We start from the raw sequence: 12,376 nt of genomic DNA on the forward strand, positions 1-12,376 counted from the left end.
AATAACACCAGTCACAGAGGTGGTAGGTGAAGGATTATTTAAACATAGGGCATAAATCTGTAGTAGGCTACAACGTTGAATGAGGTTTCCACCCGAAGCACTTTAATTCACATACATACTCAAGCCTAGTCGTCGCATATATCTCAAGAAGATTCCCCTATGGCAACTCTTCAATACTGCCATCGCCACCGCTGACTCGGCCGCCACTATTAGTATCGTGTATGGGACAATACTCGCAAAATGCCCTACTGTCTGATAAACATTCTTCTTTGGACTGTGATATGTTGTCGTCTTCTGGAATGTCAAATTGTGCCAGATTGAAATCATTGCCGAGAAGACGTAAGACCTACTCAGGTAGTACATCTAGCTATCCGTTATCTTCCATATCTCATGAGTTCTTTACGAGGGACTTAAATATTTCTGCATCAGATGAGGCTTTGAGGCCCCTAAAAGCTTGATGTTGCTTCATCTCACTCAGAACTTGGGGATCAGGGTGGTATATGTCTGACATTCGCCGCCGCCAGTAGCCCGCGACGAAATGTTCAAATGCCTTTGCATCTGAGCCCTGTCGTCTTAACTGTAAAGTAAACTCTGTCATCAAATCTTCAAGTAGACGTGCACTTGATGTCTCTTCAGCGCAGGAACGAATTTCTTGAGCCTTCTCAGCTCTACAACTAAATATTGCAGCAGGCTTGCAGCTTGCTGTAGAAACAAGATCGATGACAATGTCATCGCTAATAGCTTCGAATGAGCACCATGTGTGGGTCATATCAAGAGCCTCAAATGTAAGAAGACGCAAAACCTCAGTGACAAAGCCAGGAGGGTTCTCACCCTAGCCAGAGTGTGATTCTTCAAGCATTTTATGACGAAGGATGACTTACTGCAGTATATTAGAGTCCACCTTGACGCCAGAATGTCGCTCGTCAAGATGAGACTTGAGAAATAGCTTCATTGGTGAGCATCCATGATTATTTTCATTGTACCAACAGTCGCAATTGTCCTCGACTTGAACGCTTGAGAGTTCTTGTACTCGCGTGTATCGATCATGATGAGATATATGTCGGACAAGCTTGGTGGCTCATTGTCTTTTGTATGGTGATACAGACCATACTGGAGCAAGAACAACAACGAACTTGACCAAGACATGAGATTGCAAGTCTTCCCACATTCCCACCAGAGATGGAGGCTTAATCTCTCAGCTGCCTGTTCTGACGTGAATTTTAGGATATCTGTTCTATAAAGGTCCACGTAACGATAAAAACGTTGCGTTCTTCGGTTGTAGATCGGCGATGAAACTTGCACCGTGTTTGTCTCACCAGCAGACGATGGTGCGTATAGTCGGAAGAGGTAGGTTGGGGTAGCATCAAATCGGAATGCATGTTCCCCGCCTTTCTTGGGCTTGAATTTCTGAGCCATTTCGGTATTGAGATGGGAAAAGAATAGATGAGAAGTCAGTAAAGACTGGACTTCCTGTATCATGGAAACACTTTATCTTGATGATGGATGATCTGACCCCGCTCGAAATAAATCAGGCTCCCGGGATCTATTGGCACAGCCAACAGCATCATGAATATTATTGGACGCCTGATAAACAGTCAGGTCAGGGTACATTGAAGAGCCTGTTATATTGTTTGTTACAAGCCTCTATCACGTACTTGCATGACCACATCATCACGGAACCAACCCTTCCAAGCACCCGATAAATCCTCGCCAGACCAAGCGCACAGTCTCAAACGTAGAAAATCAAATGATTTATGTCTTACGTCGGACATGAAATACACTGTAACTATGTCATGTGATCAATTTCAGTATTACTTTGTTGCAAAGATCTTGAACATTACATATCGGCTCATGCCAGTCTGAGTAACTGCCTTTCCCACTTAATAGAGAACTTGCTTCTGTTTTTCTATGTTTCAGGCAAAGGAGAAATGCACAACAAATCACAATCAATCTATTTAAACCTGTGCGTCGGCGCTGGCTGTGGTTGTGGGCTTGAGCCTTGCTACCGCAAGTCGATGGCGGCAAAGTTTTCCACAGAATGTGAAGTTGAGAACAACCAAACCACAGCCACACAATGTCAGGATAGAAACCTGTAACTGATCAACATATTGACAACTGAGAATGCAGTTCGATTGAGATTTACCTCTTCCGACGTCTCAGCGCCAGATGTGTCGAAAACAGGACTAAGCAAGTGTAACGCATATCCATTTACAAAGAATACCCACGAATAACTCATAAGCATAATAGGGCACTGCCAGAACCATAACATCCTGCAACTCACCTCCCTCGCACTTCTTTGTTGTCCTACCACTGGCTTCAAGAAAAGACTAAGCGCCACTTCAAATTGTTGATCGTCAAACTCTTGATCAAACTTCTCTGGCAAATGTCGTAGAAGCCGTTGATGAGCGGAACTAATAAGCGCAAAAAGGGAGAAGAACAAGCCCCAGTTCCATAACATCTTGGTAGCCCATAGCGCCTTTTCTGTGGTGGGCCATGAGAAGACGCCGATTGCTGCTGCACCAGACAACGTTGCCTGTGATGAGATGTTAGTATCTCATTTTTCCATGTGGGGAGGTCAAATTACTCCTCCTTGGACAAATCTAAGTTCTTCTGTCTTTAATCGACGGAATTGGACCAACGACACGATTGTCTCATTTTTATTTTGGCCATAATCTTGGTTCTCCGCAATTGCCTCAATAGGTAGCCTTGTGTGGTGTCTATATGCACCAGCATATGTGAAAGTCAGAAGCTTGAAAAAATTACGGTGGATGATAAATAGCCATTCTCGTAATCTCAACATGGCTGTTAAGAGTGTTTTTACTATGGTGATCGTTGTTTTCGTCATTTTGGTGAGGGGTAAGAATTGGAAGAAAGGTAATTCTGTATGACATGCACCGGTACCCAATTTTAGATTGTTGGATAAATGAGTCTGCATCTTGTTCTGGACAGCCTGAACTTCAAAGCCTAATTGGGATCATTGCATAATGAATTATCTACATAAGCCCATGTTGTTCACAAACTCTACGTTTCAATATAGACGTCATCGAGCATATAATGGAATATCAACACTACAGGAATCGTATCTTGACAAATTAACATTACAGGCTACCCAATAACGTTCGATAAAATGTTAATCGAGATAAACCCAAGGAGAAACGCCAAACTCAGCAAAGATTCAGTCAAACGCATCAATAGCAGCTGTTACAAAGCTGGTAGAACTGTTCGAAGATGCTATTTTTATGTGGGCACCTGTTCCTTATCGTTATCGTCACCTATCTTGGAGGCATGCTTAAATGTTGCAATGTCATGGCTCAGGCCAGCAACTGAGCCACAACGTAGGTTAGAATTAACTACGAGCTAGTTTAGTTATTCGAGGTAATTAAATGGAGATACGTCGATCGACAGAAAGCAATAGAATTTGTGGGATTACCAATCCTCAATCGTTTATTTCCCCACATGGTGCTCCTTAGCCTGCGCCCTTGCTGACGCCCTGCAAACAACAGAGTGGAGCGTCATCCGCGAACTCCAAAGGTGAGACAACAATATAAAAGCCTCCAACCTTGGGTGAATAAAGAAACCACAATCACCATCAAGTTTCTCAACCTTATAAACACACCCGAATACAAGAAATATGCCTCAAGCAACTTCGATACCCGGAGTCCTCTCCTCCTTCACCGAAAAGTGGTCCCCTCGTCTCGTTGCCTCAATAAACGACCACGACGTCAAAGTCGCCAAAATCGACGGTGCATTCATCTGGCACGCCCACCCAGACTCAGAAGAACTCTTCTATCTCCTGTCCGGAAAGTTGACAATGGAGATCCAAGGCGAAGAGCCAGTGGTGATGAAGGAAGGCGATATGTATGTCGTGCCAAAGGGTGTGACGCATAAGCCAGTTGCAGAGAATGCGGTCATTATGATGGTTGAGCGTGAAGGAACAGTGAACACGGGAGATCAGACGGACTCTGAAAGGACAAAGATGCTAAAGGATGTGAGGGGAGAGAAGTCGGAAGGATAGTCGTTGTCAAGATATTGGTTCATGTGTCCGTAGGAGGATCAGGCTGGGCAACGACAAGACCCTTCATAATCTCATAACATTTCCCTGCCACCAGTCTGGATTCGGGTGACAGAAACCCTTCATCGCAGCTGATCTGCAAGAATCTCTTCTTCCAGTGCTCCCAATGCTCGTACATGGTAGCTTCTATGCTGTATGTCTTTTCTCTCCGACCCCTCACAGCCCTGTCAAAACACTTGACTTGGGCTGGCTCCATATTTTTCACCAATGTTGGCCCTGCGAGGTCAAGCCATGGGTGTATCTCATGAATGACGAGTTCGAGGTCCGATCCTTCGAGCCCGATTAAATTGATGGCCCTGTAGGCCCAATTGTCGTCCACCGGGTATAGACCCCTTAGATACATATTTGCTTCCAAAGTCCCAACCTTTTTGAACAATGAGATGGCATGGCTGATTCTCCGGTTCTCGAAATAGAATTGATCCCACAATTCCCTGAATCGTGGCAATCTCGACCAAGGCACGCCGGGAACAGAGGGGAGGTTCTGAAGAGCGACTAGGAGATCTAGGATCTTTTCCCAGTCGTCGTAGAATCGCCACAAGTAGTAAATAATAAAAGACATTATGCGTTGTGTACCATGGGGCTTGTATTCACAGTGCTGCATTGCTGGCCGCAGCATGACGGTGATGTTTTGTGCAGCCGCTGTGGCTGTTATCTCTCCGTCGAGGTAGTTGCAAAAGGTGATGGCTTCGTCAAGATGGATTAAGTCGTCCTCGTCTCTCAATTCCTCCAACTCAGTTGCTGTTTGGGAAAGGATCCACTCGTCTCGTTCGGATATTGACATGTTGATGCGATAATTGTAAGAGTTTCTATTGCTGCGATGACGTCTTGTCTGTTGCAGGTCAGCGGAGATTAATACATGGTAAATGCAAAATACGTACTTGATTTATTTTAGCTCTGATATATTCCAGGTAATAGTTTCACCAAGGTCTGGATAATGTTGCAAGGTATGGAACTGTTGATCGTTCACGATTAACGAATCTGTGACGTGCGGAGTACTACGCTAAGCGGTCAATGATGGCAAAACTTGATATGACAGTAAAGAAGACTAATACTGAGGACTTTAACGAAGCAAAGACTATGTGTTAGAATTGGTCAATGATGGTACTTTTCCGGAGCTCAAAGTATTACTCTTAGACGACGAAGAAGAATTAATGTACCAAAGCCGTAGGCGAGGCATCAAGTTCCTAACCATATAGGTAGATGAGGTAACTAATTACTAAACTATCAATCATTCTGTTCGAATCCCCGTACTGCAATAATTCTGGTTATGATCCGCCAACTAAATGCCAATAATTCAAATAACGCCTCACCAACGGCGCAGTAGCTTGGTAGAGCTATCAAAATCATCAAATTCCACTGCAAATCACAGTTAGACTGCAGTAAACCCGGGACCGTTCTGCTTCGATTCCTTACTGTCATGAGTCTCCACGTTGTGACGGGGATGGGTAAGGACATATGTCGGAGCTACATCCGCCAGAGTTTCATCTGTCCCCTCAAGGTCTTCTGCCATCGCAACATGATCGCGAATCTTGAGAAAGATGACGGGTGCAGCTATGACCAGTGACGAAGCCAAAAGAATCCAGTTGCTGATGAATTGTGCTTCGAAAGATACCTTTCTGGCATCCAGGTTGTTTGAGATTGCGGCGCCGGCTGATTGGATGCCTTTGTAGAAGCCAATGTAGTTTGCGCAGCGACGGCCAGAGTTGGAGAGAGCGCCCATGAACCTACACGGGTTAGTAACACAACAGTGAAGGTGTGATGAGACATACCAGTAGACAGTAGCTTGCCATGCAGCGTCATAGAAGCCATAAAAGATATACAAAACAAGAGGTCCAGCATACCCTGCATCATCCCATTCCTTGCCCCCATCCTTCCCCATTTCTTCAGTCGTTGCTCGCGTATATGTTCTTTCATGCACATAGCCTCCACCCCACACGATAAAGGTAAGGGCAAATAGAACCACCAGAGCAATCTTGGCTCTGACAGAACGGCGCAGATATTCAAGATCGAGCAGGTATCCCCATATAGCAGCAGCAGCAATCTGTGCAAGCCAATACAGGAGACTGTTGAGAGCTTTAGCCTTTGTCGCAAAATACGCCCCGTTGACGGCATTTTGCTGGTAAACGTAAAACCAATTCGACGAAAAGAACATGGGAAACAGAAAGATAACGAAGGGTTCAAATCTGATCGTCTCGTACAAGCCGAGCAGTTCGCTTTGCCATGTCGGATTCTTCATCAAGATAACATACGAACCATCCTTCCGGACGACATCGTTTGCGTTGCAGAGTAGTAACGCCAGGGTTGCGCCAAAGAACATAAGGACGATGAAACCGATATATGTGCCGTCGTTAACATTTACGTTTCCCTGGCTATTGATGTTGCTACCAAGTGGGATCTAAGACAGGTATCAGCAAGACACATGAATGGAATGTCTAAAATTGGGAACTTACAAGACTTCCGATGACAGCACCTAGGTTAAAGATCCCCCAGAACCAAGCAAAATAGTGTCCCTTTTGGTGTTCATGTGGATACGATATCATAATCGTGCCTTGAGCAGTCCACAGCATCGCCGCGCAAAATCCAAGAAGAACACCAGCAAAGATGTTGAAACCTCGGATATCGTTTCCAAAGTGGTTGTATAGAAGGATACTGATGGTGTAGATACCGTAGCCGATACCACCCAGGGCTAGTGTCAGTTTCACACCGAGTTTGTTGACAAAGGTGCCACCGAAAAAGCCGACGACGGCAAAAGTACTGTACAAGGCTGTGTTCTGTAGCCTGTCAGCAATGAATGCGAGCTGGACAAAGAGGTCTTACCATGTCGTTCACCAGTTTGGTGTCAACCCTTCCACCACCACCCATTCCATTCAACGCATTAAACATGCCGGGACACATGAAGCATACAAATGCAACCATGCCCAACTGGATCCTTGGCGACGCATACCAAGGAAGAGTATATCCGAAGATCCGGTACTGGCGATATTTGAAACCGCGCGGCACGTCCACATTTCCGGTGGAATAGTTGTACAACAAATCCTGGCGACCAGAGGAAATAGCCTCGGGATTATTGACAGGGGCAGATTGGCCCGCGGCGGGTGTGTTGAGAGACATGACGTTGGAATAGACTTGACAGGAATCTGAGACAATCTATCTCGGGATTTGATCGGGACTCTGCTTGTTTTATGATGATGGAATACGAAAGGACTGCTGACGTGGCGGAGTACGACGGTCTTTAATATAGATAAAAGTCCGAGGCGGGACAGGACGCAACTGGTGTCACGACATACTGAGAAGTAGCACTTGTGCAACTTTACACCGGGAGTCGTGGTGGCGTAGGGCTAGAAGTGATTGGCTTGCATGAATACCTGATAGTTCTGAAGTTAAGGTAGGCTCTGGGGGCTGGGCAAGACAATAACGGTTCACAGCCTGATATATAAAAAGAGTAAGCAGATTTAATTGGTAGGACTGGAAGCCATTATCGGTTTATTTATAGTACATCTTGGTGCGGGATGATAAATGATTCTCTGGCACCGGTGGGTGGCATGGCCCCCAAATGCAACACAAGACATTGTAAGACAGTCATACGATTTGACCAATCACATAGATAAGACATTTTCAAGACAAATTCTAATTAGGATTTTGTGCTAATATCTTATCGTATCATAACCTCAAGGACTTACTGTCCTTCAGAAGCCTACTACACAATATCAACATGCCTCCCACAAAAATAGTCAAGCCCGCCCAAACCCATGAAGCTGTATATCCCATACTCTTTCTCAAGGCGCCGCCAACGGGAGGACCAAACAGCAACGCGACCGACATGACCGAAAAGGCCATTCCAAATCTTGTCCCAATCCTTCGCGCATCGCTTGTCAGTCTAACAAAGATAGTTGGCTGAAGCGCGAAGAATGATCCCGTGAAAAAGCCTTGACTTATCACTGCAACAAGTAGTCGCGCAGTAGTGTTTGCAGAGATGAGACATAGGCTTGTGGTGGCGAGTAACACTGCCGCACCAATGATGGTGTTCATGGGACCGAGTCTCTGAGCAAGGAAAGCGGGAAGAATACGCCCAAATATTGAACTACTATTGAGGATCGCCAACAGGTTGCCAGCCAAATTGGCGGAAGCGATGTTGTTGTCGAGAGCGTAGCTTTGAACATAAACAAAAGGTGTATACATTCCCAGGAATACAGAGAAACAGCCTAGGACAAACAGTACATAAGGCCAATCTGTAAACGCTGTCTTATCAAGAAGCTGTCTGCGCTGTTTTGGTCCACCTGATTTGGGGCCAGGTCGAAGGACGAGGTTTGAGAAAGCGAGAAGAACTAAGAGCAGTAAAGCCATAGATCTCGTCGCCCAAGGTAAACTTGTCTGTTCGTTGAGTTCCCTTACCATAATGGGCAGTAGCACGCTGGCATGTCGTTAGTAACGAAAGGTATGCAAGGAGACTATCGACTTACCCGCCAAGTCCACTACCGCAAGCTGCAAGCCCATTTACAAGAGCCAATCTCGTAGTGAACCATAATGAAGTAACCGCGACACTCAGAATCGAAAGGCAGCCAGCTCCAATACCGATCATCAGCCCTTGGGTAAGAAGATATTGCCAGTACTTTGTGCTCAGACTCTGCAACACGGTGCCGATCACAATAAAGCTGGAGCCAACAGCAAGTAAATGTCGGAAATAGCCAGAGTCATATACCGGACCGACAATGAAGCCTGAAAAGACCATTAAAAAGGTCTGTAGAGAGCCGATGATGGATATTTGGAAGGGCGTATGGGAGGAAAGCTGGTCGAGCTCGTAAATTGTCTGAAAGCTTCCGAAACTTGCTATGAGACCTGGAGCATGCCATTGTTAGTCCTTCCCTTGTTCTGTTGGTGATATCGGCAGGATGCTTACCCCATGTGCAAAAGTAGAGACAGAATGAGCCAGCGACCTGTAGCCAGGCGATCAATCCGCCATTTGGGATTGGACTTGGTGATGCATCCTCGACTGAAGAGGTGCTTTCAGCAGTAGGGCTATCATCGGCTGTAGTTTTCTTGGTGTCCATAGCTCATAGTACGTGATGCTGTACTATTGAGTTTGTACTGGAATGTTTGTCACTCTCTAGTTCTCTTTGCAAATGAAAAGCACGGTCAACTCCTAGCTGATGGTATTCTTGTCAATTCTGATCATGAGATTGAGAGTCTGAGTCGACTAATGAAAGACAAATTGACCGAAATACAACCGCCATGCTTATCAATCTCTGTTTTAATTACTATTGTTTATCCAGGACCTGCTTCACGATAGTTCCACTTTCCTATCCTGGTTGCACTCGGCAGTTGACACATCTTGCCAACACAGCAAAACAAGGCGCAGTACAATGTCTGTGCCTCGACACGTACGTTTTTACTGATTAATAATTGCACATGGAAAAATATTTCCATCCCACTTTACGAATTGTATGTCTTGGCCACCAAAAAAACCTTGGCTATGACTTTCTTCTGAAATACAGCGGGGACTTTTGCATACCTAGGTAATGAATGTCACTGATTATCTATGCCAAGTTGTTGAAACATCCGAGGCTTGCCTGTCTGGGAAGGTGGACAACATTCAACTTCTTTTCCTGTCGCTAAATTGTTCCAGGATGAAAGACGGGGAATCCCGTAGCCAAGATGTGATTAATGCTTCACTGCGGCAAAGCGAAAACGATTGAGTTCATGCAGTGTTGACGGCATGCATTGATGCATGTCCTGACGAAACGGGAAATTTTGAACGATAGGGCCTTGCAGGGCACACACTACTGTAGATCCTTCATGTATGGAGTTTTTAGAGTGACAGGGACTGGAACAAGGCTGTTTCGGCGAGGAAACATGATTCGCCGACGTTTCTAGAGAATTCCGAAGATGTCCAAAATTCCGATGTTTTACGACCGATCATCATGGTACAGCTAGAGGTATTGTAAAGATGTGCAATAAGAGAAGAGAAATAAAAAGACAGATGCAATGGACTAGGCTTTTAGATAAAATAGTTGATGATGAACAAAAAATACACGACTTGAGACAATCTACCCTACATAATATCAAGACTTCCCACAGTAAGCATCCAGATATCTTTTCCATCCCTCATCTTCAGCAGTCCCAGCATATCCGACATACATATCCGGTCGAACAATCACAATAGCCGAATCGTTCTTTACCCAATCCGCAGTAAAAGTCCTGTCACCGTCCCTGTCCTGATCCAACTGAACATGTCCATTGGTCGTCCCATCAGGCAAGATGGTGTAAACAGGACATGAAATTGACCCATTAGGAGCACGCTTGCCAATGGCCAAGACAATGAATTCTCCATATGCAACGTTCTGATAGAGTCGCGTCGTCTCCCCGGAAGTTGCCGTCATGACCACATCTGGACACCTATATCCAGGTCTCCATATGCCATGTTCAGTACCCTGCACAAGTGGGGTGGCGAAATCGCTATAGTTGACACCCATGCCTATAATTATTAATTGACTGGCTCGGAATTTCGGAAATCCACGTACCTGTGATGAAGCCGGCATTTCGTTCGATTGTGGATACATACTTCTTGGCTGTATGTACCGTGTCCCTGACTAGTGCTGCAGCCACTCCGATGACTTGAGCGGCTGTGGATCGACGCTCAAAATCGTAACTGCGAAGGATGACATTTATTGATTCGGTGGTAAGGTTGGAAGGTCGTACGAGTGCTGCTAGACGCCATGCTAAAGCAAAGGCATCCGAGACACCTGTGTTGAGACCTTGGCCACCGTTGACGGAGTGAACGTGTGCAGCATCTCCAGCCAAAATGATTCTTCCATGACCTTCCTTGGAGATAAAAGAGCTAGCGAGACGCTCCTTGACTTGAACATGTCAGCAGAAAATCAAGAATTAGTAGTAACAGACATACCGTGGAAAGTGCTGAACCACTCAGTCTTCGAAAACTCAACTTTGTACGGAGCGAGATGCTCCTTGATTGACTCTTCCGCCAACTGTTGAGTGATCTCACCCTTCAACAGAACATAGAATCGAGACATTCCTCGCTCTCTCGGAATCCAAGCAACCCGAGACTCCCCATTGAGCTCAAAAGTAATGATCTCGGAACACACCGGAAAATCAGTATCCAGAAAAGTATCTAGGACTGCCCAGGTCATTTCAGGCTTGGTGCCAGTGAAACTGATACCCAGAGTGTTTCTGACAAACGATCGTGCACCATCTGCACCAACGACATACTTGCTGGAAACCTTTCGACCAGAGCTTGTTATTACTGTAACAGAATCTTCATCCTCAGTGATGCTGATGACGTGCTCGTTGTAGCTGACAGAACCACCCAGACGATTGCGCATTACTTGTTCGACGACAGGTTGCCCGATCATGAGAAAGTTCTTGTGGTAAGCGTGCTCAATGCCAACCCACCACTCGTTCTGACGAGACTTGAAGTCGCCATCTTTGAAAGTGGAACTCGCTGTCCTTGTTAGCTACAAATATTGAAAAATGCATCGTTGTCTTACTGTTGCATTTGAGACCATCTGGGAGTAGCTCATCAAGGATGCCAGCAACCTCAAAGTATTGCTGAGTTCGGGCGTTCAGAGCATCAGCTCGGCCAAGTTCTAAAGAGCAAGGCTTCTCGTCTGGACGTTTATGTTAGGATATTGTTTAGCTTGAGTATCAATGTATCATACCTAGGACACGGACCGAGATGCCTGATGGTTGAAGAAGGAGGGCAACGAACAGGCCAGTAGGGCCACCACCAACAATCGTAACATCGACTTGCTCCATTTTGATGATGTTGTAATTCTTGAAATCTTGCAGTTTCTCAAAATGATGGACCAAGGCGCTAATAACTTCAATTTGGCAGTTTTGAACGGTCCACGGGACAAGACAAGATAAGTCATCAGAGAACCAAACCTCTTACACGACCTACCGGATCGAGACTAACCAAGCCACCCCAGCCTCACAAGGATAAACGATGGATATGTCTCATCCGAACCACTATATCCCAGCACTTACTCCATAGAAAGGCCCGATCTTTTCCATCAACCTTAAAGTTCCTAATGGGATGAAAAGCCGAGTGGGATAGCCGAGCGGGATGCCGATCATCCAAGCGGACCGTTCCCTCTTGCAAATCCAAGTTTTTACAACGTAGACCCAGATTGATAAAAAAACCGTTTCATGTTAAGGAAATAACGTGACGACAAATGTGGCTTGGCTTCCACGTAGGTTGGGCTGATACCTTCTACTCTGGGATGTTGTCCGTGTGGTGACGGGGGGGTTGTCACAATTTTTCCAGCTTCCTGATGAAGCGATTCCTTT

General features: G+C 45.6%; 8 protein-coding genes across 8 annotated transcripts; 1 reads left to right on the top strand and 7 right to left on the bottom strand.

Annotated features, from left to right (window-relative positions):
* Positions 1-157: 157 nt before the first annotated feature.
* On the bottom strand, positions 158-769 carry FGSG_13416 (uncharacterized protein; the record flags this gene model as incomplete). The annotated part of the gene is made up of 2 exons (XM_011322270.1): positions 158-346; positions 404-769. The coding sequence occupies 2 exons, from the start codon at positions 767-769 to the stop codon at positions 158-160; spliced, it is 555 nt and encodes a 184-aa protein (XP_011320572.1).
* Positions 770-948: 179 nt separating this feature from the next.
* FGSG_13417 (uncharacterized protein) lies at positions 949-1,416 on the bottom strand (the record flags this gene model as incomplete). Its single annotated transcript, XM_011322271.1, has 1 exon — positions 949-1,416. The coding sequence occupies one exon, from the start codon at positions 1,414-1,416 to the stop codon at positions 949-951; it is 468 nt and encodes a 155-aa protein (XP_011320573.1).
* Positions 1,417-1,955: 539 nt separating this feature from the next.
* FGSG_08233 (uncharacterized protein) lies at positions 1,956-2,845 on the bottom strand (the record flags this gene model as incomplete). The annotated part of the gene is made up of 4 exons (XM_011322272.1): positions 1,956-2,090; positions 2,144-2,251; positions 2,282-2,533; positions 2,585-2,845. 4 exons carry the CDS (start codon positions 2,843-2,845, stop codon positions 1,956-1,958), a joined length of 756 nt encoding a protein of 251 aa, XP_011320574.1.
* Positions 2,846-3,631: 786 nt separating this feature from the next.
* FGSG_08232 (uncharacterized protein) lies at positions 3,632-4,015 on the top strand (the record flags this gene model as incomplete). Its single annotated transcript, XM_011322273.1, has 1 exon — positions 3,632-4,015. The coding sequence occupies one exon, from the start codon at positions 3,632-3,634 to the stop codon at positions 4,013-4,015; it is 384 nt and encodes a 127-aa protein (XP_011320575.1).
* Positions 4,016-4,034: 19 nt separating this feature from the next.
* FGSG_08231 (uncharacterized protein) lies at positions 4,035-4,853 on the bottom strand (the record flags this gene model as incomplete). The annotated part of the gene is made up of 1 exon (XM_011322274.1): positions 4,035-4,853. The coding sequence occupies one exon, from the start codon at positions 4,851-4,853 to the stop codon at positions 4,035-4,037; it is 819 nt and encodes a 272-aa protein (XP_011320576.1).
* Positions 4,854-5,441: 588 nt separating this feature from the next.
* On the bottom strand, positions 5,442-7,183 carry FGSG_08230 (uncharacterized protein; the record flags this gene model as incomplete). Its single annotated transcript, XM_011322275.1, has 4 exons — positions 5,442-5,796; positions 5,842-6,467; positions 6,523-6,843; positions 6,890-7,183. The coding sequence occupies 4 exons, from the start codon at positions 7,181-7,183 to the stop codon at positions 5,442-5,444; spliced, it is 1,596 nt and encodes a 531-aa protein (XP_011320577.1).
* Positions 7,184-7,559: 376 nt separating this feature from the next.
* On the bottom strand, positions 7,560-9,120 carry FGSG_08229 (uncharacterized protein; the record flags this gene model as incomplete). The annotated part of the gene is made up of 5 exons (XM_011322276.1): positions 7,560-7,699; positions 7,753-8,274; positions 8,350-8,483; positions 8,533-8,899; positions 8,970-9,120. The coding sequence occupies 5 exons, from the start codon at positions 9,118-9,120 to the stop codon at positions 7,560-7,562; spliced, it is 1,314 nt and encodes a 437-aa protein (XP_011320578.1).
* Positions 9,121-9,878: 758 nt separating this feature from the next.
* FGSG_08228 (uncharacterized protein) lies at positions 9,879-11,842 on the bottom strand (the record flags this gene model as incomplete). The annotated part of the gene is made up of 6 exons (XM_011322277.1): positions 9,879-9,999; positions 10,208-10,544; positions 10,591-10,926; positions 10,974-11,528; positions 11,575-11,694; positions 11,746-11,842. The coding sequence occupies 6 exons, from the start codon at positions 11,840-11,842 to the stop codon at positions 9,879-9,881; spliced, it is 1,566 nt and encodes a 521-aa protein (XP_011320579.1).
* Positions 11,843-12,376: the final 534 nt, after the last annotated feature.

The sequence above is a fragment of the Fusarium graminearum genome, chromosome 2, assembly GCF_000240135.3.
Source record: "Fusarium graminearum PH-1 chromosome 2, whole genome shotgun sequence".
NCBI classification, from domain to species: Eukaryota; Fungi; Ascomycota; class Sordariomycetes; order Hypocreales; family Nectriaceae; genus Fusarium; species Fusarium graminearum.